Below are 27,427 nucleotides of genomic sequence, written 5' to 3'. Positions count from 1 at the left end.
TGCTGCCTATATTGCTACACAATTTTGTTGCTTTAATATCCTTCCACCAAATTTCTCTCTACCCCCACCTATTCGATATAATTAATGTGGGCGAAAACGTAGTTGTAATTTAGCCTTTTTTTAATACTCCGTGAAATGAAATTTGAACTGTTTTAAGAATCATTATTTGTTAATCACGTGTTTAAAAATTTGTAAGAATATGTAAAGGTGAACGAACTTGATTCAATTCCTAGTGAAAATCTCGTATACTTTTAATAAATTATTTATCTTAGGTTTTTTCCAAGGCTTTCAGAGCTCTTTTGAAATTGAATCAATTATATTTAAAAACTCGATAATATTTTCATGGAACATTAACAGTATATATAGTCACTATGTCAAGAAAGGAAAGAAGCGAAAAAATACGTTTTCTGAAAGAAGAAGAGGAAGAAGAAATTAGAACATGATTCTGTAATAATTTTCCCCTTTTTGAAATTATTTTCTGTTGAAACAGAGTAAAGTAAGTATCATTAGCACTACCCATGTAGAGTGGGGCTAGCCTTAATTGTCATCCATAAATTTAATCTTTCAAATAATTAAACAATTTTGCATACTCGTTTTTATTACGTATGAAAATATTTGTAAGATTTTAAAAAGTCATAAATTTTTTTATGATTGATAATGAAAGACTTGTGTTTAATTACGAGAGATGGGTCGTATGCTCATCTCTCCCACATTTATATAGATAGTTTAATTGAAGACCTTTCTTGTTCCATTCACCAAAAACCAATTTGTATTACAGATTTTGTAACTTTATTAATTTTTTCCAAAAATTTATTACAATATGTATTTTTATAAATATGAATCCAAACACCTGCTACATTATCAGACCAGAAATGTTTTTTCCCTCCATCTTTGTCCAAAATGAATTTAGAAATAATAAATGCTTGTTTCACATTAATATCTATCTTTAAAAAAAAAAAAAAATTAATCTAAGTAATACTCCATATCTTTTCATATTTTAAATTTTATTAATTTGTTTTTGTATTTAGAATAAAAAAATTGACAAGGCACACGAGATCGAAGAAACACACACTATTGGTGACGATTATTCCCACAAAAACAAACTCTCGTGCTCTCCGCCCCTCTCTCCACCTCCATCCTATATTACTTTCTCTCTCCTTTTCTCTCGATTCATTCATTTCCTTCTCCTCAAACTCCGCCCCCCATCGAGATTTCAGCCCTTTTGAGGTTTCTCCCCGTTGCATTGCGCTCTTGCGGGAAAAAAAATGGCGTGTTCAGCTACGGCCAAAATCATTCACAATCCTCTGCTGCTCAGCTCCTCCAGATCTGCTGAAAAGTATGAATCTTGCTGCAAAATATCTGGACCCTCGTCCTTGCTCGGCTCCAAATTTCTCGGGAAGAAGTTGCTCTCTGCTAAATCCGCGGTTTCGCCTGCTAGCCGTCGATCTGGCGCCGTCGTGGCTGTTTCCTCCGATGTTGTTAAGGAGAAGAAGGTCAAGTCCGCCGCCTCGAATCTGGTAATTCTTTTCGCACATCGTCGATTTGCACATAATATGACTGCGTGTGTGTGTGTGTGTGTGTTAAATTGTGTGTATTTTGCAATAGAATCAGTGTTTCTCCAATGTTGGAGGATTTTTTAAAATGAAAATATAGTGAATCTAAACGGTGTGCCATGCATAATTTCAGCGCTAAGTGCTTGTGATCCTTGCTAATCTGATTTGTTATGTTGCCTTTTTGTTGTTGGATAATTGATTGGTTAACCTAATGTAAATCATGTAATTGCCATTGTTTGTACTTCTGCTCTTATAATTAGAGTCTGACTGAATGAATTTCCATTTAATTTTATTTTATTGCGTCTTGAATTATTTGTTTACTTGGGGCTGGTTATGAATAAATCACTGCATTTTATCTTATGTGAAGAAGAATACTAACATGGGTTTCAAGAAAATGTATTTTCTTGCTTTGCAAAGGGATGATGTAAGTGTGTGTTATTGCAGCTAATCACAAAGGAAGAGGGATTGGTATTGTATGAGGACATGTACCTGGGAAGAGCGTTCGAAGATATGTGTGCCCAGATGTACTACAGAGGCAAAATGTTTGGTTTTGTCCACTTGTACAACGGTCAGGAGGCTGTGTCGACTGGCTTTATCAAGCTCTTGAAGCAGGAAGATTGTGTCGTCAGTACTTACCGTGACCACGTTCATTCATTGAGCAAAGGTGTGTCCGCCCGCCAGGTCATGAGCGAGCTCTTTGGCAAGACCACTGGTTGCTGCAGGGGCCAGGGTGGGTCGATGCACATGTTTTCCAAGGAGCACAACGTTCTTGGTGGATTTGCTTTCATCGGTGAAGGAATTCCTGTTGCAACAGGGGCTGCCTTTACTAGCAAGTACAAGAGAGAAGTCCTGAAGGAGGATTGTGATGAGGTGACTTTGGCATTTTTTGGGGATGGGACTTGCAACAACGGCCAGTTCTTTGAGTGCTTGAACATGGCTGCATTGTGGAAGCTTCCAATTGTGTTTGTTGTTGAGAACAACTTGTGGGCTATTGGGATGTCCCATCTGAGGTCCACCTCGGATCCTCAGATTTGGAAGAAAGGTCCGGCTTTTGGGATGCCTGGTGTTCATGTTGATGGTATGGATGTTTTGAAGGTGAGGGAGGTTGCACAGGAGGCTATTGGTAGAGCTAGAAGAGGTGAAGGTCCTACTTTGGTTGAGTGCGAGACCTACAGGTTCAGAGGACACTCTTTGGCTGATCCCGATGAGCTACGTGACCCTGGTGAGCATTTTCTGAACACTTTCAACTCTACTCCTAATTGTATTATTCATCTCATTTATTTGTTTCAAGATTAGTGTGCTTTATGAAAACAGTTGAGTGTGTGCATCTAGCGGAAAGAATTAATTTGCTCCGCATTTGGTGTATAAGAAATATTTAGAAACATGTTATCTGCAAGCAAATGAACTATCTGATTAGATGGAAAGCAATTTTACTAATTTTGGTAGAATAAGCCTCTCTCTCATGAGGTAGTGTAAGGTGTGAGTGTGTTTCCACAATGTGATGAAAATTTTGATGCGTGATTGCGGTCATACGATTATATCACTAGTTCTTACTTTTGTCAAATTGATTAAAAGAAAAACTTTACTTGATGAAATATGTGAGCTTGATATTGAAATAGTTATATCTGCTAAATCTTTTGATCTGTTCTTCAAGTTGCTCATCGCTGATAAGTGATTACTATAGGAGATGATCAATGACCATCAGTAGATTCTGTAACCACTTTCTTTGCATCATAGTTGAACATCATAACAGTTATAAACTTCATATAGTTCAGACCTTTTGCATCATCAAGCATCCATGCTATAACTAATATATGTGTGTCTTGGCAGCTGAGAAGGCTCGTTATGCCACAAGAGATCCCATCACTGCTTTGAAGAAGTATCTGTTCGAAAACAACTTGGCAAACGAAGCAGAGCTGAAAGCCATCGACAAGAAGATTGATGAAATCATCGAAGACTCTGTTGAGTTTGCTGACGCAAGCCCAGTTCCAGCGCGCAATCAGCTGTTGGAGAACGTGTTTGCTGATCCGAGGGGATTTGGGATCGGACCTGATGGCAAGTACAGATGTGAGGACCCTAAATTTACTGAAGGAACTGCTCAGGTCTAGCTTCCAATCAGCAGCCATAACTGAGAGCAGGAACAAGCTTCCTCTTATACGGGCTAGTGTTTCGGAGGGATCTTGTTGCCCAACTGTTTCAGTGTTGCAATTTTTTGTTTTATGTTGTTTTTTCTTGGGTCTAAATTATTGTTGTTTGCTGGAAACTGTTTGAAATAGCGGTTAAGTTATTGATGACCAACTCTACTTGTTTTTCAACAATTCTTTGTTGTATAAACAAAGAAGCTTACCTATATTATTGGCTGTCATTGGTGTACATAAACAGAAAAGGGAAAAAACAGGTTAAGATTATGTCCAGGAGATTTCATTTGAATAGTGAATAGCTGAATGATTATTGCTGAATAGGTGGTATGTGCGTGTGTGATGTAGAGACCAGCTTACTTAAACAGAAAAATCAAATTTTTAATTAAAAAATAAATTCACCATTGTTTAATTTTTTGAAGAGAAAACTTGCGATCCATGAAAAAAGAATATCATGGGATATATATTAAATTTGGACTTGCTCTTATGATGCCATTTTTTACTTTTTCGAAATAAGATGGCCTAACTATAGGGGACATTTCAGTCCATATATGGCAAAACAATGCAAAACAAAAATTAAAGTTTTTAATTTAAGTGGATTGAAGTGATCACTAATCCAATAATGCTGGAGTGCATGAAAAAGATTAAAGATTATAAGAAGTTTTGAGAAGTAACATATAAAAAGTTTTGAGAAGTAACTAAGCAATTGATGCATAATTTTTGGTCCGTGATATTTGGAAATATATTATGAGGTCCATTAATTTCGATATATTAGTATCGTTTAAGTTATTTTTTCACTCAAACCTATAAAGAGTATTTGAATCTATTTATTCTCTCTTCTCTTGTTTAATAAAAGGGCAAAAAAAATTAAGAGAGATAAATTAAATATTTTAATAAAAAAAAATGATAAATAGATGAAATGCCCTTTATGGGCTTCAGGGTATTTTCGTCAAAAAGAAGTTTGAACAATGAAAATATAGCTCAAACAATATCAAATCGAAGTTAATGAAATTCAGAAGATATTTTCAACCCTAATCCTTTAAATTTGGCGGACGATTCAAATCAGTTCATGGGTTACGGGCTACAGTGACATCCCTAGTTTATACCTAGTATTAAGAGTAGTAGTAGTAGTACTAGTTTATAGAAAACAAAGTTTCCAATTTTGAAACAAAATGTCCTAATCGCGAATGCATGGATTAGTATATAAATTAATAGTAGTACTAATTTATATTAAACAAATTTTCCAATTTTGAAACAAAATATCCTAATTAGTTTACACTAGTAAAATTAGTTTTAGTAGTAGTAGTAGATAACAAAATTTCCAATTTTAAAACAAAACGCCCTAATCGACTACACATTTTGAATATGGCATAGGATATAAATACCAAACTTATTCCTCTCATCTAGGGTTAGAACGGCTGAGAACGGCGCATCTCCGAAACCCTTGATTTCTTCGTGCGGCACGTTTTTGGTAGAGTAGAGCGTTTTTTGGGCTTCTCCGATTCCATCTCATGCGTTTAATCATTTCTGATGTTTATAATTTGGTGCAGGTTTTGAAATTTTGTGAGTAGTTTGCTGTCGGATTTTTGAGACAATGGCGTCGAAGTTTTGGACTCAGGTTTTATTTGTTTGCGAAGCATCGTTCTCTTTAACCGAGGGTCCCTGTTTCAATTTTGCTTTGATTTGATTGAATATTGTTTGCGAATTAGTTGTTTCTAATCTGGGCCTGTGGTAGAAATCCATGTTTCTTATTTTAGTTCCTCTCAAGACTGATTTTTTAAGACATGAATCAACATTGTTCATTTTCATTGTGACTTAAAAAAATTTTGTCCAGCTTTTATGATTTATTGCACTCCGAATTTTGTTAAGTGATTGCTTTAACTTGGAGATAATTTGGTTTTCTGTAAAAGAAGTTTATCTTTATTTTTAAAAATACTTTGTTTTGCATGAGTAGTTTATTATTTGATTGAAAGCTTTCCTTTTTTTGGGATTTGTAGGGTGATAGTGATACCGAGGAAGAGGAGAGTGACTATGATGAGCAGGAAGATGATGCCCCCGTGGAAACAGCCACTGCAACAGCTGCTAGCAGATATTACTCTGGCAATGCTAGTGATAGTGATGATTCTGATGGGCAGAAGCGTGTTGTTCGCCGTGTCAAAGATAAAAGGTTTGATGAGCTGTCTGCTACTGTTGATCAGATGAAAAATGCCATGAAAATCAATGACTGGGTGAGTCTCCAAGAAAGCTTTGAGAAGATCAATAAGCAATTGGGGAAGGTCATGAGGGTCACTGAGTCCGATAAGCCACCAAATCTATACATTAAGGCTCTTGTGATGCTGGAGGACTTCTTGAACCAGGCTTTGGCCAATAAGGAGGCGAAGAAGAAAATGAGTAGTAGTAATGCAAAGGCATTGAATTCAATGAAGCAGAAGTTAAAGAAGAACAATAAGCTTTATGAGGATATGATCAATCAGTGTAGGGAGAAGCCTGAACTTTTTGAAGAGAAAGTTGAGGAGGAGCAAGAATCTGAGGACGATGTGACTGATGACGATGTGACTGATGACGATGTGTCTGACGATCTGAATGCTGAGGAGACGGATGATGAAGAGGAAACTGGAAATGATGCAGAGGCTGGCTCTGGATGGGAAAAGATGTTGAGCAAGAAAGATAAAATGATGGATAAGCAGTTCAAAGATCCCAGCCAAATTACTTGGGACACAGTCAATAAGAAGTTTAAAGAGATTGTTGCTGCCAGAGGTAAGAAGGGGACTGGGAGAATGGAGTTGGTTGAACAGCTCACTTTCTTGACAAGGGTTGCCAAGACTCCTGCTCAGAAGCTTGAGATATTCTTCAGTGTTGTCTCTGCACAGTTTGATGTCAATCCAAGTCTCAGCGGTCACATGCCCATCAATGTGTGGAAACAGTGTGTGCAGAATATGCTTGCAATACTGGATGTTTTAACCCAGTACCCTAATATTGTGGTGGATGATATGGTAGAGCCTGATGAAAATGAAACTCAAAAGGGAGCTGACTTCAATGGTACAATTAGGATCTGGGGCAATTTGGTAGCTTTCCTGGAAAAGGTGGATGTTGAATACTTTAAGAGCCTTCAGGTTATTGATCCACACACCCGTGAGTATGTTGAGAGGCTTAAGGATGAGCCTATGTTTTTAGTCCTAGCTCAAAATGTGCAGGAGTATTTGGAAAAGGTTGGGGATCACAAGGGTGCTTCAAAGGTTGCTCTTAAACGAGTTGAACTTGTTTATTATAAGCCTCAGGAGGTGTATGATGCTATGCGGAAATTGGCTGAGCAGGACAATGGAGAAAGCGAGTCTGGAGAGGAAAAAGTTGTTAATGAAATTAGGGGGCCAACTGCTTTTGTTGCTACTCCTGAGCTGGTTCCTCGCAAGCCTACTTTTCCGGAGAATAGCCGTGCTCTGATGGACATACTTGTTTCACTCATTTACAAGTATGGCGATGAACGTACCAAAGCCCGTGCTATGCTTTGTGATATATATCATCATGCTATCTTCGACGAATTCTCAACATCCCGTGACTTGCTGCTCATGAGTCACCTCCAGGATAATGTTCAGCACATGGACATATCCACACAAATACTTTTCAATAGAGCCATGTCACAGCTTGGTCTATGCGCCTTCAGGGCGAGTCTTGTTCCTGAGGCCCATGGTTGCCTCTCAGAACTGTATTCTGCTGGAAGAGTGAAGGAATTGCTAGCACAAGGGGTATCTCAGAGCAGATATCATGAGAAGACACCAGAGCAGGTGCCGTTTTCTGATTACTTTATTGGAACTTTTTTCATGTTGAATGTCCATGTTTAATGCTTGCTAATTTGGAATGCCCATTTTTCATGTTGAACGTCCATTTTTTTAACTTTATTGCGTTCTCTGAAGACCTTTAATGCTTGCTCATTTTGAACGTACATGTTTAAATCTATTTGATTTGGAAATGAATTAAATATCAGTTTCCCCCTTACTGTTACTGTTATTATTTTTGCTGTTAATCTGCAATGTTTTTTTTCTTTGAAGTTTGAATTTTAAATAATTTTTGTTTGCAAGTCTTGTCATTTTTGCTGTTTTTTGTATTCATAGAGCCCTCTAGAATGTTCTGTAAGCTCTCATTATGGTGTCTAATAGTCTAAAATTTGCAGGAGCGGCTGGAGAGAAGGCGCCAAATGCCTTACCACATGCATATAAATCTCGAGCTTCTCGAATCTGTACATCTGATTTGTGCAATGCTGCTGGAGGTCCCCAACATGGCAGCCAATGTGCATGATGCCAAACGTAAGGTCATAAGCAAGAATTTCAGGAGGTTGCTTGAGATGAGCGAGCGACAAACCTTCACGGGCCCTCCTGAAAATGTCAGGGACCATGTGATGGCTGCTACTAGGGCTCTCAGGCAAGGAGATTTTGACAAGGCCTTTGCTGTTATCAAATCTCTTGATGTGTGGAGGTTGCTGCGCAACAAAGATTCGGTTCTTGAAATGCTCAAGGCCAAGATCAAGGAAGAGGCGCTGAGGACCTACCTCTTTACATACTCCTCAGCTTATGATTCCCTAAGTCTCGACCACTTGTCCAAGATGTTTGATCTTTCAGATGCACAGACGCGTAGCATCGTCAGCAAGATGATGATCAATGAGGAGCTACATGCCAGTTGGGACCAGCCAACAGGCTGCATTGTCTTCCATGATGTCGAGCACACTAGATTGCAAGCTCTTGCTTTCCACTTGACAGAGAAGCTCAGTGTTCTTGCAGAAACTAATGAGAGGGCCATTGAGGCTCGCTTTGGTGGTGGAGGGCTGGAGGGTCTTCCTCTTAGAAGGAAAGATGGCCAAGATTATGCTGGAGCAGCAGCTTCTGGTGGCGGCGGTGTTGGTAGGTGGCCAGAGTTTTCATTCAATCAGAACAGGCAAGGGAGCAGCGGTGGCAGAGGAGGCTATACTATCAGCGGTAGGGCATCAGCTCCGGGGCTTGTGAGCAGTGGTTACTCTCGGGATGGCCAAGCTCGTTCAGGTCGTGCGTACCACACAGGGTCTGGTGCAAGAGGTGGGCAGTCTGATGGATCTACAAGAATGGTTAATCTGAACAGAGGGGTTAGAACTTAGGCGCAAATCGAAGAAGTTGTTTAGCCGGAGTACCCTTGCCAATTGCCATCTCATAATTTAAATTTTGGTCCCTTTTCGATAATTTGACTGTGTTACTGAGCCTAGAACTGTTTGCTGTGTCTTATTACTCATAAAATTTTGCATCTTTTGTTGTTTTAGATGTTTCGAACTTTGGAGACGTGTCTTTGTAATTTTTTGAGATTCAATTTAAATGCTGTTGTACTCACTCTGGCATTTGTGTTCTTTTTTTTTAGCTCATGTTTTATCGTGCAAATTTATTTTACTAGAACTTATGTGATCCTATTACGTAGATGAAAACGGATGTATTATGTTTTTCTTTTCATGTAGAAATATTTATTTCATTTGGTTTGTAATATTATCATTCGAAAAAAGATTCTGAAGTTGCAGAAATGAATCAGGTAAATACTACTAGTAGATTTTAGCTGATAAATGGCAATGTTAAGAAATTAATGTTCAGAAAAGGAAAAAAATTAGAATTTGTTGTCAAATATTTTTCCTAATATGCATATAATAATATAAGTACTCCTACTAGTTTTTATTGTGAAATATGAGTAATATATATTCTGATATGTATGTGACATGCCTATTTGAAGCAAGGACGATAGTTGTATAAGATCTAACAAAGGATGACATTTACAAATAAATTGAGTAGTAAGTAGTATTTTCTTTTTCAAATTCTGAACACTCAAAACGCTCACATTTTTACTTTTATCCTTTCTCACATAGAAGACAAATTGTGGACCAAAATCAGAGAGGAACAAATTTATTTGCTTCATTTCATCGAAATTAGTTGGGATTCCACCAAATAATTGCTGATAAATAGTCCTGCAAAATCAATTCCCAAGCACCAGTCAGCTCTTCTGAAATATTGGTTGATGCTCTAAAATCTCTCTTTTTTGACAATAATTGAAAATCATACTCTTAATTTATTAACTTCCATTTTACTCAAGGCAGGAATATATTGCCCCTTTATTAGAAAAAGCGAATTTCATAAACAGTCACATAAATAAAGATGTCCCCCACCGTTACCCTTTATTTTCTTGTAGGTGGCTTTAATCAATCTAATTTCTTTTATTTTCTCCCTTGTGGTGTTACTTAAATAGTAAATGTCATAACTCAAAAGACTCATAACCATCCCATTTACTAGACATAAGAAAATATACTTTTGCTATTACTTAAAAACATTAATCAATTAACAAAAAATTTATATCATACCTGCTATTCCAACCCACAAACTCCATTTTCTTCTAAAAGCTGCACCTTCAGACTGCCCTGCATCTATAGATATACAACAAATAAAACTATATTCAAGAAAGCTAGAGACAATTTTAACCTGTTTGTCAATAGAACAACAAATTTTCAAGTTTAAGAAAAGCAGCAAACATCATTTGATTACCTGAATCACAAGTGGAAGTAGAATTCCAGCTCCCACACATGCACAAATCAATGTGTTTATCAACATCATAACCACACGATCCACCAGTAGCTTCACAGGCCCGGCACAGCACCTCACTCCCTTGAACAGAATACCGAACTTGAATCCCGTAAGCCCACTGGCCCGGCCCGCTCACTTTCAACGGCGCCACGCTGTAAGCACTGCTGTATCCCTGGCAGTCCAGCCTGGAAAGGTTCACACTCTTCACACTCTCATACGGCATCGAGCAGCAGTCGGGAGGCCCGGACCCATATACCGGCCCAGCCCGTCTCGGACTAATTATGTCCCAGGCCGGGCAGTTGTAGTACTCGTCGCACCCAAGGCCCGAAACATTTCTGCATGGCATGTGCTTTCCCGGGAAGCCTTGGAAGAGGGGCGATTCGGATGAGCAGCCGAGCAGCATGAACACGTTGTCCGGGCTCGGGCTGAGGTGCGGGGCCCGCCAGGGCTCGACTGCGAAGCCGTTTCCGCGGCGACCCAGCACGATCGAGTCGCACGTCGACATGTGGGGGTCGTGCAGGACGAGGGACCCGTAGGCGTAGTCGATGTCGAGGACGCGGTACGAGCCCGAGGTGATGTGGAGCATGGCGACGTCGTTTATGCAGAAGAGGAGGTCCCGGAAGCCGGGGTGGCCGCAGCCCGGCTGGACCGCGAAAGGGTAGTCGATGGTGAGGTTGCCGCAGAAGGATCTGCAGGTGTTGGTGAGGTTGGAGGTGTGGGCTAAGAAGGGGAGTAGATGGAGAGAGAGTAATAGGATGGGTAAGGAAAGAGTCATTGTTGAAAGTGGGAGTTTAGTGAATGAGGGATGAGAGTGATGGTTCTTGAAAAAAGGGTTTGAGGTGTGAGTGTGATGAGGTGATGATTCTTTGCTTGTTGTGTTGGAGGAATCTTGAATGAATTGTTTATGGGTTTTGGGTGTTAGTTTGGTAAGATTTGGCGGAACTTTGTGTCTTGTTTTCGGTTTGCTTTATTAGATTTTAGTAAAAGAAAGTGTGATTCTGCAGAATGCTTTATGGCTAACCTAGTTAGTTAAGTAAATAGACTGCTCGATTGTATGATACCAAGGCATAACATTATTAGAAGGGATATGTAAAGATCTAGCAACCAAGAGGTCTTTGATCTGTGAAGTAAATGAAACAATATTTCCATAATTGAGCTGAAGCTAATGAAAACTAAATGAAGGTTAGCAATAGACTGACATTAGTAAAATCCATTAGATTTCTTGTATATCAACCGTAACTCCATGATTTCTTGCGTATAAATTGACAAAAATGGAGGATTGGGAGGAGTGTGTTTAAGAAAACTCATATTTGCCAAGCGGAGATCAACGCACCAGCAGTTGAGATTCAGCGTATATATTCTCCTTTGTCTCATCCTCAGCTTCACTGGAAGCTTTTTTGTTCTTCCACTTGAATAATAATTGAGGTGCCAGGAATAGAAGAAGACGGCCACAGTGGTTAAAGGCAGGAAACGTTTCATTCGAACTGTTTCATGACTCCCCGTTCCCTGCGACTTCAAGCAGCAGCAGTAGCAATTAGATTTCGTTCACAGAGATCCAAATTTGGAATAGCAAAACAAGGAAAGATCAGTTTTTTTCAAGCTTATGTTGCAGAAACAAAATGTACAAGTCTGGGCAAAATGAAATGGATGTGACAAAATTACCATTCTCGGGTTTCTTCAATGTGTTCAGCTCTGCCTTTACTGCCATCCGTTTGACAGATTCAGCTGTAATGGATTCACCGATTCAGATGAAAAGTATGTTAGAGATGACATAAAGTGCACAGAGTGCTGCACTAAAATATACACTTATATAGAGATCAATTGGTGTGGAAAGATGCTCCTCATGAACTAGTTTCCACAGCAAGATCCAGATCATCAAGATTATACAGAAGAATAAACTTGCAATTTATTTTGAAACTATTTAACATGCATCATTCCCCTTCCAGAAAACTATGTCCTATGGTTTTTGTAAAGATGCGAGAATAGGAAGTTTAATCACTCTCAAATCAATATTTCACCTTTAAACTGTCTTTTCTTCTTTGCCCTTCTCCTCTTTCTATCTGCCTTTGTTAGCTCAGTTTCTTCTTTAATGTCACCTTTGCCAGAAAATACTTCTTCAGGAGCTAGCATAGCTGCATCAGACACAGCCAGTGGTGCAACCTACAGACAGAAAACAGTTAGATTAGATTTGCGACATAAAATAATTAATGCAATTGATGATCTAAGTGGCTAAGCCCCAAATGTACCTCTTCCATTGCCAGAGCAGGGACATTTGCTTGTATGGACATGTCTTCAATAACCTGTTCAGAATGATAAAATACCATTAATACTCGAAAAGAAGCTTGAAGAAAATTTGGACATAAATGAAAGAAAATTACCGGTTTCGGACAGAAATGGAAATGAGATAGAGCATCCAACTTCAGACAGAGTGTCTTGAATAGCATACTTGCCTGAGAAAGCAAAGAAAGCTAACTATCAGATCAGGTCAACCAAGTTCCAGTGCAACTATAGAAAAAATCATCTCACGTGGATGGCAAAAACAGTTACCATAGGAAGGTGTGTGAGTGTAAGAACATAACTGAATAGAAAGTCAGATTAACGGAACAGTAAATGGCAACAGAGAATAAGGAAATGTAGTTTACGCACTTCTTTCTTTTGTTCATCTGAGAAAGACAATGCAGTAGAGACAAGGCCAGTCTTCTGAGCATACTCATCCTGCATTTAAAGGGGGGAGGGAGGTTGCTTAGTTATGGTAAGAAAAAGCTCCCAGTTCAACAGGCCAGGACTAGTCATAGATTGCAAGCCAACAAATAACAAAACATATAAAATTCAGAACATATTCCACTCGAAAGACTCACCTCATAAAGTTCAGCAAGACCCTTTTTGCTCTTATTTTCATCCTGAAAATTTTGAAATTTGAAGTTGATCAATTTGGCACACCTCAACAAGGGAACAGATGATAGAGATTCAGATAGACAATTACCATCTCTTTTCTCTCTTTTGGTGCCTTGTTTAATAACGTAGGTGGCCTCTGGACATCGTCGAATTGGCCCTAAACATGGTACCAAGCATAATTTTAGCCACATCCATAACAATGAAACGGATTTTGAAAGTCTGATGATAGAAACACAATTTATCTTAGAATACTGATAACAGGAGAAATATATATTAACAAAATGAAAAGAGCTACTACAAGCACACAGACAACATCTTTCCAGATGCCTCTCCCCCTTCAGGAAAGTTGGATACTAAAGAAGAGGATAATGCATAACCACCAAACCTTGCAATAGGGAGGGAGGAGCTAGAAGTTATTTTAAAGATTAAGCCAGAAAATATGCTATCAGTCTTCCCCTTTTGACTAAGAAATATTAGGAGTTAAGGGCTTACTCTCCTCCCTTAGATCAATGGTTTTTCATGATTAGTAGCATGCTGGGAGTGAGACACTGGGTGCTCTCCTTTGTCTGTCCTCACTGCTCACTAGTCAGTCACATAGATTCATACAATATAATACTGTACAGCAGATGTGGCTGAAGCTGTTTAAATAGTAAATAAAAGCAGTCTCTAATGCATGAGAACGAATGAAAACAAGATGCAGCATGGAAGCCGACATACCTCAGTTATACGTTTCATAATTAATTCTTCAAGAGATGCAGTGTCCTCCACTGTTGTAACTGGAGGTGGTCTCACATTTTGGTCAAAATCCATATCGACCTCTAAAGCACTATTTTTTGGTCTTTTAGCAGCACTGACCTGCCATTACACAAAACAATGAAGATACACGAAAACCAACTTGTAAATATATGATCTTGCCATCCAGCCCCCTAAATCATAGCAAGAACTGGGAAAGGGGGCACCAGGTAAATGACAATGAAAAGATAAATATTTGCAAGTTGAAATACATTACCTCGCCCTGCATTGTCCATGTCTTTGGTTCCAAGTTCGCTCTCTCCATTTCTTCTATCTCAGCACGAAGTTTCTCTAGCTCTTTTTCATGGGTAGAAAGACTTTGTTTCGTCTGTGAGATTAGATTCGAGAAGCAAGAAAAAGAAAGATTGAGAGTATGAATTGATTTAGAATTAGGGAGAGCATGGGAAAACATATTATTTCTCCTGTTTCTACTACAAAGATGAGAAGCGATCCGAAAAAAGAAGAGGTGAAGCTTGAATTACTGAGAAACGGGTACTGGCTAGATACATGATACATTTAAGTAACGAAATATTTCAAACTCATAGACTCACCTTGCCCTGCAAATTTTCCTTTTCCAGCTCTTCAACCTTAGCACGGAGTTGCCCTAGCTCTTTCCCTTGGATCGGATGACTTTGTTCATTCTGTAATTACAAGAAACAAGAATATTAAAGAGCAAGAATATCAATGGGTACAATTAAAAGGGATGAGCAAAACAAACAGCTTCAGTTAGATAAGAGATTTCTTGTCCTCACTCCTTCACACAGATGTGGCAATCCAAGAAGGAAAAAAGTGGTTGCAGGGATAATATAGATAACCTGATCACTATCATCAATTTCATGTTCATCCATATCCATGTCATCCGATTCATCATCATACTTAGGCCTTTTCTTCTGGCTGGTTTTCTTTTGAGAAGTAAAAAAGTCATCATACCTAAACCCACAGCACATGATTATGCATTATTAACCATATAAAATAGATTGATTAGTTATTTATCTAGTGTAAAACACTGAATGCATAACAAGGAACAACCTTTCTTGCACACGAAAAGTTCAAACCTCAAAGCACTTTATCTGTGTCTAAACAATAGTGCGTGATTATAGCACATCTAGCCAACAGTGTATCTAATAGCTTAAATTAGAAAACTTTCAACTTTCATTAAGTTGCATCCAAGTTGTATGAAACAACAAAATGTCGAAAAATAGTCCATCAAGTCACAATGCAAGCAGAATCAGTTTGTTAATGACAAAGAGCCCTAACTTTACTAATCTCCATAGAAAAGTTAGATGGAAAAGTAACATGGGATATCCTTGTCTGAAAACCTTATACAATAATCTCAATAAGGGAGTAAAACGAAAAATAGTATCAACCAGACCTCGCATTCTCCATGTCACTCCCATCATCACCATCATCTCCAAGCCCCATAAGTCCAAGCTGTAATAGCCATCATGAAAGTGAGCATTAGCTTGAAGACATTCCAGAAGCCTTTACATATAATCGAAAAATACAACAGCTCATGTAGCAAAACCAAGGCTTTGGCTATCTCAAACCTATTTTTTTGCATATCATACCTCATCATCCTCGTCTTCATCACCTTCTTCATTTTCATCTTCATCGTCCTCATCTGCAATTTGACCTCTCTTCCTCTTAATTTTCTTCTCCTTCTTTAGACCATATTCCCTTTCCTCGTCGTCTACCAAATACTCCTCCAATTCCTTTATCTTCAGAAACTTATCCTCTACTCCCTTCACATTTTCTCCCTCCTCATCCTCATCTTCATTCCCTTCTTCTTCTTCTTCATCTTCATCATCTTCCTCCTCGTCCTCATCTTCATTCCCTTCTTCTTCATCTTCATCATCTTCCTCCTCGTCCTCATCAACATCATCTTCATCATCATCAAAATCCTGACTTTCACTTTCTATGCTATCGTTTTCTTTAATTTTTCCATCTACACGCAAATCATCTTCTTTTACGCCATCTCTATCCAAATTGAATTGCTTTTCGATTTCCGATGGATTCTTCTCGAAATTCCTAACTTGGCGGCGGAGGGAGGAGAGCAGGGGCTGGGCTTGGAGGTCAATTTGCTGCCATATCTGTTCTGCATCAAAGCCTTGCGTTGAGAGACGACTCAATAGAGGTTTAGGAACATAAGGATTAAGGAAAGCGAATAAGCTCTCCGAGGCTAAACGAGCCGACTTGGACAGCTCAGGCGATTGAGTTAAGTAGAGCGCCGGCTCTGTGGATGCAAGACGATGAAGAGCCTCCACACCAGCCTGATTTTCTCCACCGTTAGCGACTGAGACCATGTTGCCGTTGGTAATGGCGATGGCGGAGGCGCGGTGGTTGTAAGTCTTTTAGGGGTTAGGGTTTAAGAGAGAAATAAAATTTTATGTCGGTAAATTTTATTCCACTTAACATCTACTCTTTCTTCAATATTTTAGGACTAATTTTTTGTACCTTCATTTATTTCCTTTGTTTTATATTTTGAATTAGTGTGTAGTATTTTATTTTACGTGTATTCTTACTAATATTATTATCTCACAATATTTACTATATGTCAATCTATAATGCTAAAATGTTTTTTTTAAATTTTTCCTAATTACTATAAACTAATTGGGTAATTGTTTTAAATCCAATTTTTCACGCAAAGTATTAGTGTTCTAAGAAAATATTCTAGTATATCGAGAAGCGTTATATTGATGTATTGTTGTGGGGTGATTACACCATCAATGTTTCAAATTAGTACAAAATGTTTTAAGTTGCATATATCATACAAAAAGTTTGATTGGTGTTTCAAATTAGTACATTCCGTCAAATAACACTAACACCGTTAACTTTTTCTTATTTTTCATGCTTCACTCCAAAAATTAGTGTTTCTTTACAGCATGAAAGCTTCTGTTTGAATTAGTGTTTCATGTTTGAGATCACTACTTGCTACATTTCTCCCATTTTTAATGCTTGTTTGAAGATGATTAATTATTTGTTTCTTCCAATGAAGTTCAGGAGGCTGAGAGTGCAGCAACGGATTAAATGCATGAAATTTGAGCCCGATGATGATAGTGAGCTGCCGGAAATACAATCATCAATTCCTTTCCTTTCTCATGTGGTAACTCTCCTGGATATTCAGCTAATCATTATTCTTTAGTTTACTTGTTGTTGAGGGATTTCTGTAAAATATGTAAAATATGTAGAATTGGATTGAGATAATGGTGAAACCTCCATTGGAGGAAGAAGAAGACGTCGGTAGAGAGAGATATGAGAAAAGGGAAAATTCATTTATGGACTACATTTTGTAAAGTGTTAATGCAAAATACAATGGAAAGCCTTATATATAGGCACAAAATAACAACTAATAAATCCTAAACTAATTCTTAATTCTATTTTTATTTTCAATTCTAACAGCCTCCCTCAAGATGGAAGCACAACAATTGCTACCATCTTGACAACAAGCATCAAATCACAAAACAACTACAAATCTATTCTAGCAACCCTTAGGAGAAAACATCTTGATCTTCAATAGCGATAGGCACATTCAAAAGCCTTGATTGCTGATATAAGAGAGGAGTCAGTTGCTGCTGAAAAAGTTTGAATCAAGCTCCACCCCAAATTTCAGCAGCAACTCCATAGACTTGAGTTGTTATTCACTTCCATCACAAAGGAAACTTATCTTGCAGTTTGGAGTGGTAGGAACCTGCATTATCAGGTACTGTACCTCCAATTGAAAATAAAAGCCAAACAACATGCTAGAACAGAGACTATTTTCCAGATTTTGAACATCTGAGAAACCAAAAAAAATGGAGAAGGAGATTTGTGGAGAAACCGAAAAGAGATTTCGAGAGATTTATAGAGATTCATGAGATTGAGAAACAGAATTGAGATTTCAGATTCACTGAATCCTATTTCAATCTGTGAGAACAGAGAAAACCGATTTAGTTCGGTGATTGAGATTGAGAAACATAATTGATATTTCAGATTCATAGAATCCTATTTCAATCTGTGAGATAAGAGAAATCCGATTTAGATCGGTGATTGAGATTGAGAAACAAAAAAAAAATTGCAGATCTGCGGATTGAACGACCGAAGAGAGAGAAACGATTCAAAAATGAAAAAGGAAAAACAGAGAGATCTGAAGAGAATAAAACCTGAAACGAGATCAATTTTGCATCAGGCTGATAATTGTGGTTAATCGAGCGGCAAACTCCGACAACAAATCACCACGATTGTTCATTATGAACAAAGAGAAAATAGATCGGGAGATAGATCGAGAAACAGAGTGATATGCGGAAGATTTGCGCTCTGATACCATGTAAAATATGTAGAATTGGACTGAGATAATGGAGAAACCTCCATTGGAGGAAGAAGAAGACGTCGGTAGAGAGAGATATGAGAAAAGGGAAAGTTCATTTATGTACTACATTTTGTAAAGTGTTAATGCAAAATACAATGGAAAGCCTTATATATAGGCACAAAATAACAACTAATAAATCCTAAACTAATTCTTAATTCTATTTTTATTTTCAATTCTAATAATTTCCTTTTCCCGTTCGATTGTTATATTCGTTTTCTTTTGATGTTGCCATATGGAGTATTATAAATGTGTTATACAACAGTAGCTAACTCGACTATCCATCTCTTTGATTAGAACACAAGGACGCTGAATAATCTGCATTCGACAATATGGATGATTCGCTTGGCGGTGGAGTGGAGTGAAGCATGAAAAATAAGAAAAAGTTAACGGTGTTAGTGTTATTTGACGGAATGTACTCATTTGAAACACCAATCAAACTTTTTGTATGATATATGCTAACTAAAATGTTTTGTACTAATTTGAAACATTGATGAAACATTTGTATTGTATGCATGGTGTAATTACCCCGTATTGTTGTATAGTAACGTTCTCATAAGCAAAATTGCAAGCGGCCCATAAAAATTTTATTTGGCCGAAAAGTAGGGGTGATTAATGTAATTTACGTAACAAGAGTAGGAAGTGATTCATGTTAAGGTATAGCACGACTTAAATCACTTAGCACAATTTTTTTTTAATTACGTGTCAAAAAAAACACTTTCACTACAACAGAACGAATGGAGCATTATTTTTTTCAAAATGGGTGCAAGATAATACGCGTGTACATGATGCCGGCAATATTCTTAATGTACCACGGCGAGACGGGGCCTTCACAATGTTGAATCGGCCTTGAAGGACCCCACAAGCTCTTTCGACGTCTTGCCGAGCAAACTCTTGATGCTGCGAATAAAGAACCCGTCTCGGGTCTTGCGGATTGCTGAGAGTCTTCACGAAAGTCGACCACCTTGGGTAAATACCATCGGCGAGATAGTAACGCATGTGGTATAGATTTCTGATAAGGCTAATTTCATGCATCGGTTATATGTGAAAAACGTTATAATTTGCTGGGTCTAACACGTTTCCTAAGCCAGGTGTGTGAAGAAAAATCGCTAGATCGAGGAAGTGCTTGAAGGAGATGGTCTAGCGAAGGAAAGAAACGAAGTGAGCAGGATTTAAAAGAAAAGAAGGCGTGACAGAGAGAGTCAATAGCTGAGGGCAACAAAGTCTTATCTATACCTCGCTGGGCCCCACTCCAACGCCTATATATAGAAGAGCATGCAACGCACATTATATCATTTTTTCACTCTCTTCTTAGCTCACACACATTGCACACACTTGGGAATGGGAGATCTGGGGTAGTCGGGTACGAAGGGTTATTTTCTTCGAAGTTTCGCGTTTGCAACACCGTCCGAGTGTGGACGAAGATACAATTTCTCTTAATTTCAGTTGTTTACTCGTTTTTGCTGTCGAACTTCACTTTTGGGAGTCGACTTGGTTGTTGATGATACTTATTATCTTTACGCTTTGGTTGATTTGCGTTTAGTAGTTGAATTTCAAATTGATTTACGTAGATCTCTCTGCTGGAAGCTTATTTTTACAAGTATTATGTCGATCTCTATTTTATTTTGATATTGTGGTGTTTGATATGGGAATTTGGTGATAGATCTGTGGTTTATTGACTGTTTGGAGGTTGTTGTTCGAATCTGAAGTGATGAAGTGTTTCTGTTGGTTGGAGTTCGTGTTGGACGCTTGGATCCGGAGTGGATTTAGCGTCTGAGGTTGGATTCGAAGTGAGAAAAGAAAGTTGTTAGATGGATTTGGGTTTTCTTCTTGTTTTCTGTTTTGCTTCGTCTAGCGTCTGCAGATCTGTTCAGTTCTTCGTTGATTATGCATTGATTTGACTTAAAATTAGTTTGCTCTGTTTTGATTTCATTCATGTTAATTTTCTTATGAGTTTTACGCAATTTGGTTGTAGAAGACGATGTCGCTGTTAGTTAGTACTAGAGTTAGTTATTCTGCCAGCTTTTCGTACGTACTCTGCTTTTTCAGTCATGGTCCCCACAGTCAGTTTGTTTCCTAGGTCTAGTAAGTAAAGTAGTTTTCTTAGATCAAGTGTTGAGCAGTTAATTTCCTTTGCAACGTTCTCTTATAATTTCACCTAGGTCTAGCTGTTAGCTTAGGAGTTTTAAAGATTCCCAAGTCAAGTTTAATTTGTTTTCCTCAACCCAAAAAATGCGTGGCAGCAGCCAACACCAAAAACACACCCAAATCCTTGAACATGAGTATTACGCATTTCGTTTAAGGATTTGGAGTAAATATTTTAATTTCTGTTATTTTCTTTCTCCTTGACAGTTTATGAAAGCAGGCTTCCAATCTGGAAGTTGGGCAAGCTCATCTGGATCAGGGAGTGGCCAATACAAGTGGCGAGTCAAGGAATCTACATCTACCATCACCACCAGATCAGGATTGAGGACGGAGGATCCATTCCCGTTCGAGTCAGAAAGTGAAAAGGAGTGGAATTCGTCGACAGAGGAGAACCCAGGGTCGTCAACAGAACCAGAGCATTCCGAGACCGAGGAGGAGGAGGACCCAGATATGGCTCATCTGCTAGATCCCGATCCGGAAATAGGGTCGCTCACCGCACATCTTGACGGTGAACCCGCTCATGCTATAGTCTCGAACCCACGACGGAGGTCGATCGACATCAAGACGAATGTACTTGGAGTTCTACCTACTTTCTCTGGGCGTAGGAACGAATGCCCCTATGAATTTTTGAACGAGTTCAGTAAACTATGCAGCATTCAAAAGCGACCCAACGAGGCAACAGAGGAGGACTACCGTCTTCGAGCAATTCCGTTTGCTCTCAAAGGGGAGGCGAACACTTGGCTGCTAAGGCTTCCACCGGACTCGATCAACACGTGGAAGGATTTTAAACTGGAATTTCTGGATTACTTTTTTCCATCCAACAAGACGAATGCCTTGAAGAAGGAGATTCAGGAGTGCAAACAAGAATACGATGAGTCTCTGAGTTCTTATTGGTCCCGTTTCAAGGGGCTGCTGGATGCTTGTCCGAACCACAGGATGATAGAAGCGGAGACTTACTATCTGTTCTACGAAGGTGCAAACCCTGAATCAAAGGACTTGATGAACTCCTCGAGCGGGGGAAATTTTACCAAGAATAAGGCAAGTGAAGCTCGGGAAACCTTGGGAAGGCTGATCGAGGCAAAGAAGGCCTATGATAACCCGCGAAGCATATTGAGGAGAGGATCAGCTAATGCAGTGATGGATCAAGAAGACAAGAAGGTGGAAGATAGGATCGATAAACTGGAAAAGGCCTTGCTAAATGCAATTGAGAAATACAATCCGCATGCTCCAGTGGAAATTGAGAAACCCCCTGGTCAAGAGGAAAGACAACTTCAACCGTACTACAGTCAGCCCTGCGAAGGGGAGTGTCAAGCTCAAGCAAATTCGATGGGAAGTTGGAATCCCGATGGAAGTTGGAATCAAGGAAGACAGAGAGACGCTCCATGGAGGACTCACCCAAACTTCAGATGGACTGACCATGATCAAGGCCAGCCACCTCCACTTCAGCTCACGAATTATGCACACCCTCCGGAGAGGCAGTCCAACTGGTCAGGGAAAGGTCAAGAGGGACAATTGCAGCTGGGGTACAGGAATCAAGATCAGACTAATTGGGGAAACAGAAATCAGAACAATCCAGGGAGTTCCTATGTGCCACCTCATCAGAGAAATAACCAAGGAAACTACCAGAATTCCCAACCAAATCATCAAGGGAATCAAGGGTCTGGTAGCCAGTACAATAACCATCAGGGAAATCAAGGGTCGAACAACCAATACAACAATCATCAAGGCAACTATCGTCAGAACCAAGGTCAAGGACCAAATTCTGGTCAATTCAACTCTAGACCACAACGGAGTTTGGATGACATGGTCCATGATCTAGTGAATTCACAGCAGTTCATGCAAGGTAACCTACACTCCAACAATGACATGGTGCACAAGTTACAAGATGCTCAGTCTGAACATAAAGCCGCCATGGACATGATGGCAAAACAACTTTCTCAGATCGCAGTTTCCTTGAATGAGATGCGAGGGAATGAAGGAAAACTTCCTGCTACCGTCAAACCGCCGGACCGAGCAAACATTAGTCAAATCACCTTGAGGTCTGGGCGGGGTTATGAAGGGCCGACGTTGGAAATTGATGAGGAAGTGCCTATGCAAGCTAGTGAAGGGAAACAGAGTCAGCAACATCAAGAGGAAGGCGCTAGACCGAGGGAAATCCTTGTTCAGGGAGACCTCCAGAAGGGAGATTTAGGGGGATCCCTACCTCGATCAAGGGACCCGTTCTTCCTAGACCCCGAACCTGAGGAAGTGAGTAAGGAAGGAAACAAGGGAGTTGATGAAACCCAGGCTGGGACTTCCACAAATGCAGTAAAGCGAGCAAAACCATTTCCATATCGTGGGGAGGCGAAGAAGAAAAAGGATGATACAGAGGATCTCATGGAGATTTTCAGCAAGTTGGAAATCAACCTGCCATTCTTGCAAGCCTTGAAAATGCCCGCCTTCAGTAAGTTTATCAAGGAGTTTATTGCAGGGAAGACCAAGCCAGATGGGAAGATTGTGATCGGGGAGACTGTGTCTGCTGTGATACAAAAGAGAAGGATGCCCTCAAAATGCACCGACCCAGGTATGTTCACATTACCCATCTCTCTAGGGGATATCAAGGTCGAGCATGCTATGTGTGATCTAGGGGCGTCAATAAATGTTTTACCACTTTCGATCTATAAGAAGTTGACTGGGGTAAGAATGGTTGCTACCAAGGTAGTGATCCAGTTAGCAGATAGAACTTGCATTTGCCCTGAAGGAGTGTTGGAAAATGTTATAGTCAAGGTGCATGATTTTCTATATCCTGCTGATTTTTATGTGATCAAGATGAATGATAATGAGTCTGCTGAGTCCAGTGGGGTACTTTTAGGGAGACCATTTTTGCGTACTGCTAAGACCATTATCGATGTTTTTGATGGAACAATTTGCTTGGACTATAATGGGGAAAAGTATACCTTTAGCATAGATGAGGGGATGAAAAGGCCTTTAGATGTTGAGAATCTCTATGCTATTGATGTTATTAACCCTTTAGTCCAAGAATATCTTGAGACGGAATTGATACAGGAACAAATCGACAACTCGGAGTTGAGCCATTCGATTGACAGAGAAGTTGTGGGATGGTGTGCAGCAATGAACACAGCAGAATTAACAGATGAAGAACTCACAGAGGCCATTATGGAATTCTGCAGAAGCCCTGAATCAGCTAGATCTAAGGGATCAGCTTATGTGGCTAGTCTGGAAAAATCTCCTGGGTCTGGGAAGGAGACCTTACCAGAAATTACAGACAAAAATCCCTTGCCCCAGGAGACGAATGGAACAAAAAAGGAGCTGAAGACACTTCCACCGGGCCTCAAGTACGCTTACTTGGAGGAGGATGAGACATTTCCAGTAATAGTCAACAGCAACTTGACCAAGGAGCAAGAGAAGGAGTTATTGGAAGTCATCAAAAGAAACAAGAAAGCAATAGGATGGACTCTCTCAGATTTGGTGGGAATAAGTCCGGATCTTTGTATGCACCACATTCGTTTAGAAGAAAGTGCGAAGGCTCATCGAGATGCACAACGGAAGCTGAACCCGAACATGCGAGAGGAGGTCCTAAAGGAGGTATTGAAATTGCTTGCTCTAGGGATCATCTACTCCATTCCTGACAGCGAGTGGGTCAGTCCTGTTCATATGGTACCAAAAAAATCAGGAATACAGGTTGTCAAGAATGAGAAGAATGAGTTGGTACCCACCAGATTAGTGACAGGATGGAGGATGTGCATCGACTACAGGAAGTTGAACGAAGCCACAAAGAAGGATCATTTTCCTTTACCTTTCATTGATCAGATGCTGGAAAGACTGGCAGGCAAACAGTACTTTTGTTTCCTTGATGGATACAGCGGCTACTTCCAAATCTACGTTAATCCAGAGGACCAAGGGAAAACCACATTCACGTGCCCCTTTGGTACATATGCATACCGAAGAATGCCGTTTGGATTGTGTAATGCACCGGGAACTTTCCAACGGTGTATGATGAGCATTTTCTCGGATCTGTTGGAAGTATGCATTGAGATATTCATGGACGATTTCACCGTATATGGGAACTCATTTGATACTTGTTTAGCCAGCCTTGATCTAGTGTTACAGAGATGCCAAGAGAAGCATTTAGTGTTGAATTTCGAGAAGTGCCACTTCATGGTGACTGAAGGCATTGTCCTGGGTCACGTGGTCTCTGAGAGGGGTATTCAGGTAGACAAAGCAAAGGTGGATGTGATATCAAAATTACCATACCCTACGAATCAAAAAGAGGTGAGAGGTTTCCTAGGCCATGCAGGGTTCTATAGGAGGTTTATCAAGGATTTTGCAAAAATCGCGCAACCACTCACTCGGTTGTTACATAATGATGTGGAGTTCGTCTTTGACGAAGGATGCGAAAGGGCGTTCCAGTTGCTTAAGGACAGGTTAATATCAGCACCAATTATCAGGGCACCAGACTGGAGCCATCCTTTCGAGATAATGTGTGATGCGAGCGATTTCGCTGTGGGAGCTGTCCTAGGACAGAAAATTGATGGAAAAAGTTATGTGATCTTCTATGCTTCCAAGACGCTGAATCAGGCTCAGAAAAATTATGACACCACGGAGAAGGAAATGTTGGCTGTCGTATACGCGTTTGAAAAATTCCGACCCTATCTCCTTGGGTCGAGGGTTATAGTCTTCACGGATCACGCGGCGATTAAGTACTTGCTGGCTAAGAAAGAGTCTAAGCCGAGATTAATCCGTTGGGTGTTACTCTTGCAGGAGTTTGATTGGGAAGTAAGAGACAAGAAAGGAACGGAAAATAGAGTGGCTGATCACTTGAGCAGAATACATCAGGGGGAAACAGAAGAGGCCATACCCGATGCCTTCCCCGAGGAGCATTTGTACCTTCTGGAGAAATTTCCTAGACCACCTAACTGGGAAGCAGTTTTGGCTTTGACCGGTCTAGGGGAATCGGATAAGGGGAAGCGCACACTGAATGCAGAACCATGGTTTGCCGATTTAGCCAACTACTTGGTCACGGGAGAGATGCCAAGTTCAGACGAGATTTCCCGGGCCCAGAGGATGAAGATTAGAAGTGAAGCTAAATATTACTTTTGGGACGATCCTTACCTGTGGAAAATGTGCTCAGATCAAGTGATTAGACGCTGCATTCCCGAATGGGAACAAAGAGATGTGTTAATTCATTGCCACACGTTAGCATGTGGAGGCCACTTTGGACCAAGGAAGACAGCGAGGAAGGTCTTGGACAGCGGTTTTTATTGGCCGACGCTAAATAGGGATGCTTTTGAATTCTGCCAATGTTGCGAGAGGTGCCAGCAGACGGGGGGAATTTCAAGAAGAGACGAGATGCCTCAGGTCCCGGTGATCGTGTGCGAAATTTTTGATGTGTGGGGAATGGACTTTATGGGACCGTTCCCATCGTCTTGTGGGAATACATATATATTGGTTGCAGTAGACTATGTGTCTAAGTGGATAGAAGCTAAGGCCACCATAACATGTGAATCGAAGGAGGTGGCAAAATTTTTGAAGGCCAATATTTTCAACAGATATGGAGTTCCTCGGGCCATCATCTCGGATCAAGGGACTCATTTCTGTAATCGCACCATCGAGGCTTTGATGAAGAAATATGGTGTTCACCATAGAGTGTCGACTCCTTACCATCCTCAGTCTAATGGCCAGGCAGAGATTTCTAATCGCGAGATCAAGGCGATATTGGAGAAAACAGTTAATCCGTCAAGGAAGGACTGGAGCAAGAGACTCGGGGACGCATTGTGGGCTTACAGAACTGCTTTTAAAACGCCTATTGGAATGTCGCCTTACAGACTTGTGTTTGGCAAGATGTGTCACTTACCTGTTGGTATTGAGCACAAGGCGTACTGGGCAGTGAAAGAAATGAACATGAAGCCGATAGCTTGCGAAGAAGAAAGGAAGTTACAATTGCAAGAATTGGAGGAACTTCGGCTGGAGTCGTTTGAGTCTGCCATGTGGTACAAAGAAAGAACGAAGTTATGGCATGATAAGAATCTCCGGGTCAAGGAACTTCATGTGGGACAGAAGGTGCTCCTTTTTCAGTCTCGGCTCAAGCTAATGCCAGGAAAACTGAAGTCTAAATGGATCGGCCCATATACCATCATCGGCATCCGAGCAAATGGAGCAGTGGAGATCCAGGGAAGTGCTCCAAACTCTGTTCCTTTCCTTGTCAATGGTCATAGAGTGAAAGTCTATAGGGATAATTCCGAGTTGTGTGTTGTGGACGAAGTTCCACTACATGCACTCCCTACTATCGCCTAAACGGACGGGGGATATTTCCGATGAATTCCTGGGTCAAGGAGTAAGTTGACAACTTTGAAAATACAAACTGAACCAGGGAATCTCGGAAATACAAAAAGTGTGTAAATAGTTTAATTGCTTTTTAAACTTAGAAAATCCAAAAATATTTTCGAAGCACCAGACTCCAAAGGGAACCGATATTTTATACTCTAACCTTGACCTAGGAGTCTGGAGCCTTCATTTCTTTGTTATGTAGGACATGGTCGAGGGAATTAGCTAGAGAAGAACCTGAGGGAAGAAGTCAAGGGAAGTCTGGAGGAAGGAATCGAGGAGGGAAAAAGATATTTTGAATTTCAAAATCTGGCCGATAATTATGGAAGTTGTACGGTTGCTTACATCATGCCTGCAACCGCACCATCTTTTCATCAGAAAAGCAACCGTCGTCCTTCTCTCTCCAATTATCCCCAAATCGACGAAAATCTGATTCACTCTCCCTTCTCTCTACTTTTGCTCTCTCTCTCTAGAAACTAAACCCTAACCAAATTCGACCAGTTTTTCTCTCATTTTTCAGATCTGCACCGATGGATTCTACGGCAGAATTGACGCAGAAAGTGGGGAGCGTCGAGAAAGCAAAGGAGGTGTATGCCCTATTCGCCGCTAGCCTGATGCCGTCTGCGCCGGTCGTACCACCACTGACGATTCCGGCAGACT

At 40.1% G+C, this 27,427-nt stretch overlaps 5 protein-coding genes across 6 annotated transcripts; 3 read left to right on the top strand and 2 right to left on the bottom strand.

The window, feature by feature from the left end:
- The first annotated feature begins 1,090 nt into the window (after positions 1–1,090).
- LOC125188973 (pyruvate dehydrogenase E1 component subunit alpha-3, chloroplastic-like) lies at positions 1,091–3,905 on the top strand. The gene is made up of 3 exons (XM_048086108.1): positions 1,091–1,517; positions 1,998–2,775; positions 3,384–3,905. The coding sequence occupies exons 1-3, from the start codon at positions 1,266–1,268 to the stop codon at positions 3,659–3,661; spliced, it is 1,308 nt and encodes a 435-aa protein (XP_047942065.1). The 5' UTR covers positions 1,091–1,265; the 3' UTR covers positions 3,662–3,905.
- A 1,126-nt stretch (positions 3,906–5,031) lies between these two features.
- LOC125186988 (eukaryotic translation initiation factor 3 subunit C-like) lies at positions 5,032–9,039 on the top strand. The gene is made up of 4 exons (XM_048083483.1): positions 5,032–5,162; positions 5,242–5,309; positions 5,689–7,473; positions 7,860–9,039. Exons 2-4 carry the CDS (start codon positions 5,286–5,288, stop codon positions 8,811–8,813), a joined length of 2,763 nt encoding a protein of 920 aa, XP_047939440.1. The 5' UTR covers positions 5,032–5,162; positions 5,242–5,285; the 3' UTR covers positions 8,814–9,039.
- A 427-nt stretch (positions 9,040–9,466) lies between these two features.
- LOC125188286 lies at positions 9,467–11,239 on the bottom strand. The gene is made up of 3 exons (XM_048085060.1): positions 10,231–11,239; positions 10,050–10,112; positions 9,467–9,659 (listed from the first exon to the last, which is right to left on the bottom strand). Exons 1-3 carry the CDS (start codon positions 11,042–11,044, stop codon positions 9,607–9,609), a joined length of 930 nt encoding a protein of 309 aa, XP_047941017.1. The 5' UTR covers positions 11,045–11,239; the 3' UTR covers positions 9,467–9,606.
- Positions 11,240–11,469: 230 nt separating this feature from the next.
- On the bottom strand, positions 11,470–16,333 carry LOC125188285 (U3 small nucleolar ribonucleoprotein protein MPP10). Of its 2 annotated transcripts, none has more exons than XM_048085059.1 (14): positions 15,525–16,333; positions 15,329–15,387; positions 14,772–14,886; positions 14,508–14,597; positions 14,174–14,284; positions 13,882–14,019; positions 13,253–13,321; positions 13,128–13,169; positions 12,916–12,984; positions 12,648–12,719; positions 12,516–12,569; positions 12,288–12,429; positions 11,932–11,994; positions 11,470–11,775 (listed from the first exon to the last, which is right to left on the bottom strand). In XM_048085059.1, exons 1-14 carry the CDS (start codon positions 16,257–16,259, stop codon positions 11,759–11,761), a joined length of 1,776 nt encoding a protein of 591 aa, XP_047941016.1. In that variant the 5' UTR covers positions 16,260–16,333; the 3' UTR covers positions 11,470–11,758. The 2 variants fall into 2 exon arrangements, with proteins under 2 accessions (XP_047941016.1, XP_047941015.1); XM_048085058.1 differs by having other exon boundaries at positions 11,470–11,781; positions 15,525–16,332.
- Positions 16,334–20,653: 4,320 nt separating this feature from the next.
- Positions 20,654–26,992, top strand: LOC125189345. The gene is made up of 7 exons (XM_048086629.1): positions 20,654–21,013; positions 21,675–22,190; positions 22,277–22,778; positions 23,553–25,340; positions 25,425–25,618; positions 26,114–26,618; positions 26,973–26,992. The coding sequence occupies exons 1-7, from the start codon at positions 20,654–20,656 to the stop codon at positions 26,990–26,992; spliced, it is 3,885 nt and encodes a 1,294-aa protein (XP_047942586.1).
- Positions 26,993–27,427: the final 435 nt, after the last annotated feature.

Source organism: Salvia hispanica, chromosome 5, assembly GCF_023119035.1.
Source record: "Salvia hispanica cultivar TCC Black 2014 chromosome 5, UniMelb_Shisp_WGS_1.0, whole genome shotgun sequence".
Lineage (NCBI taxonomy): Eukaryota > Viridiplantae > Streptophyta > Magnoliopsida > Lamiales > Lamiaceae > Salvia > Salvia hispanica.
Note: the sequence above shows the minus strand (reverse complement) of the source record. Positions and strands in the feature narration are given on the sequence as shown.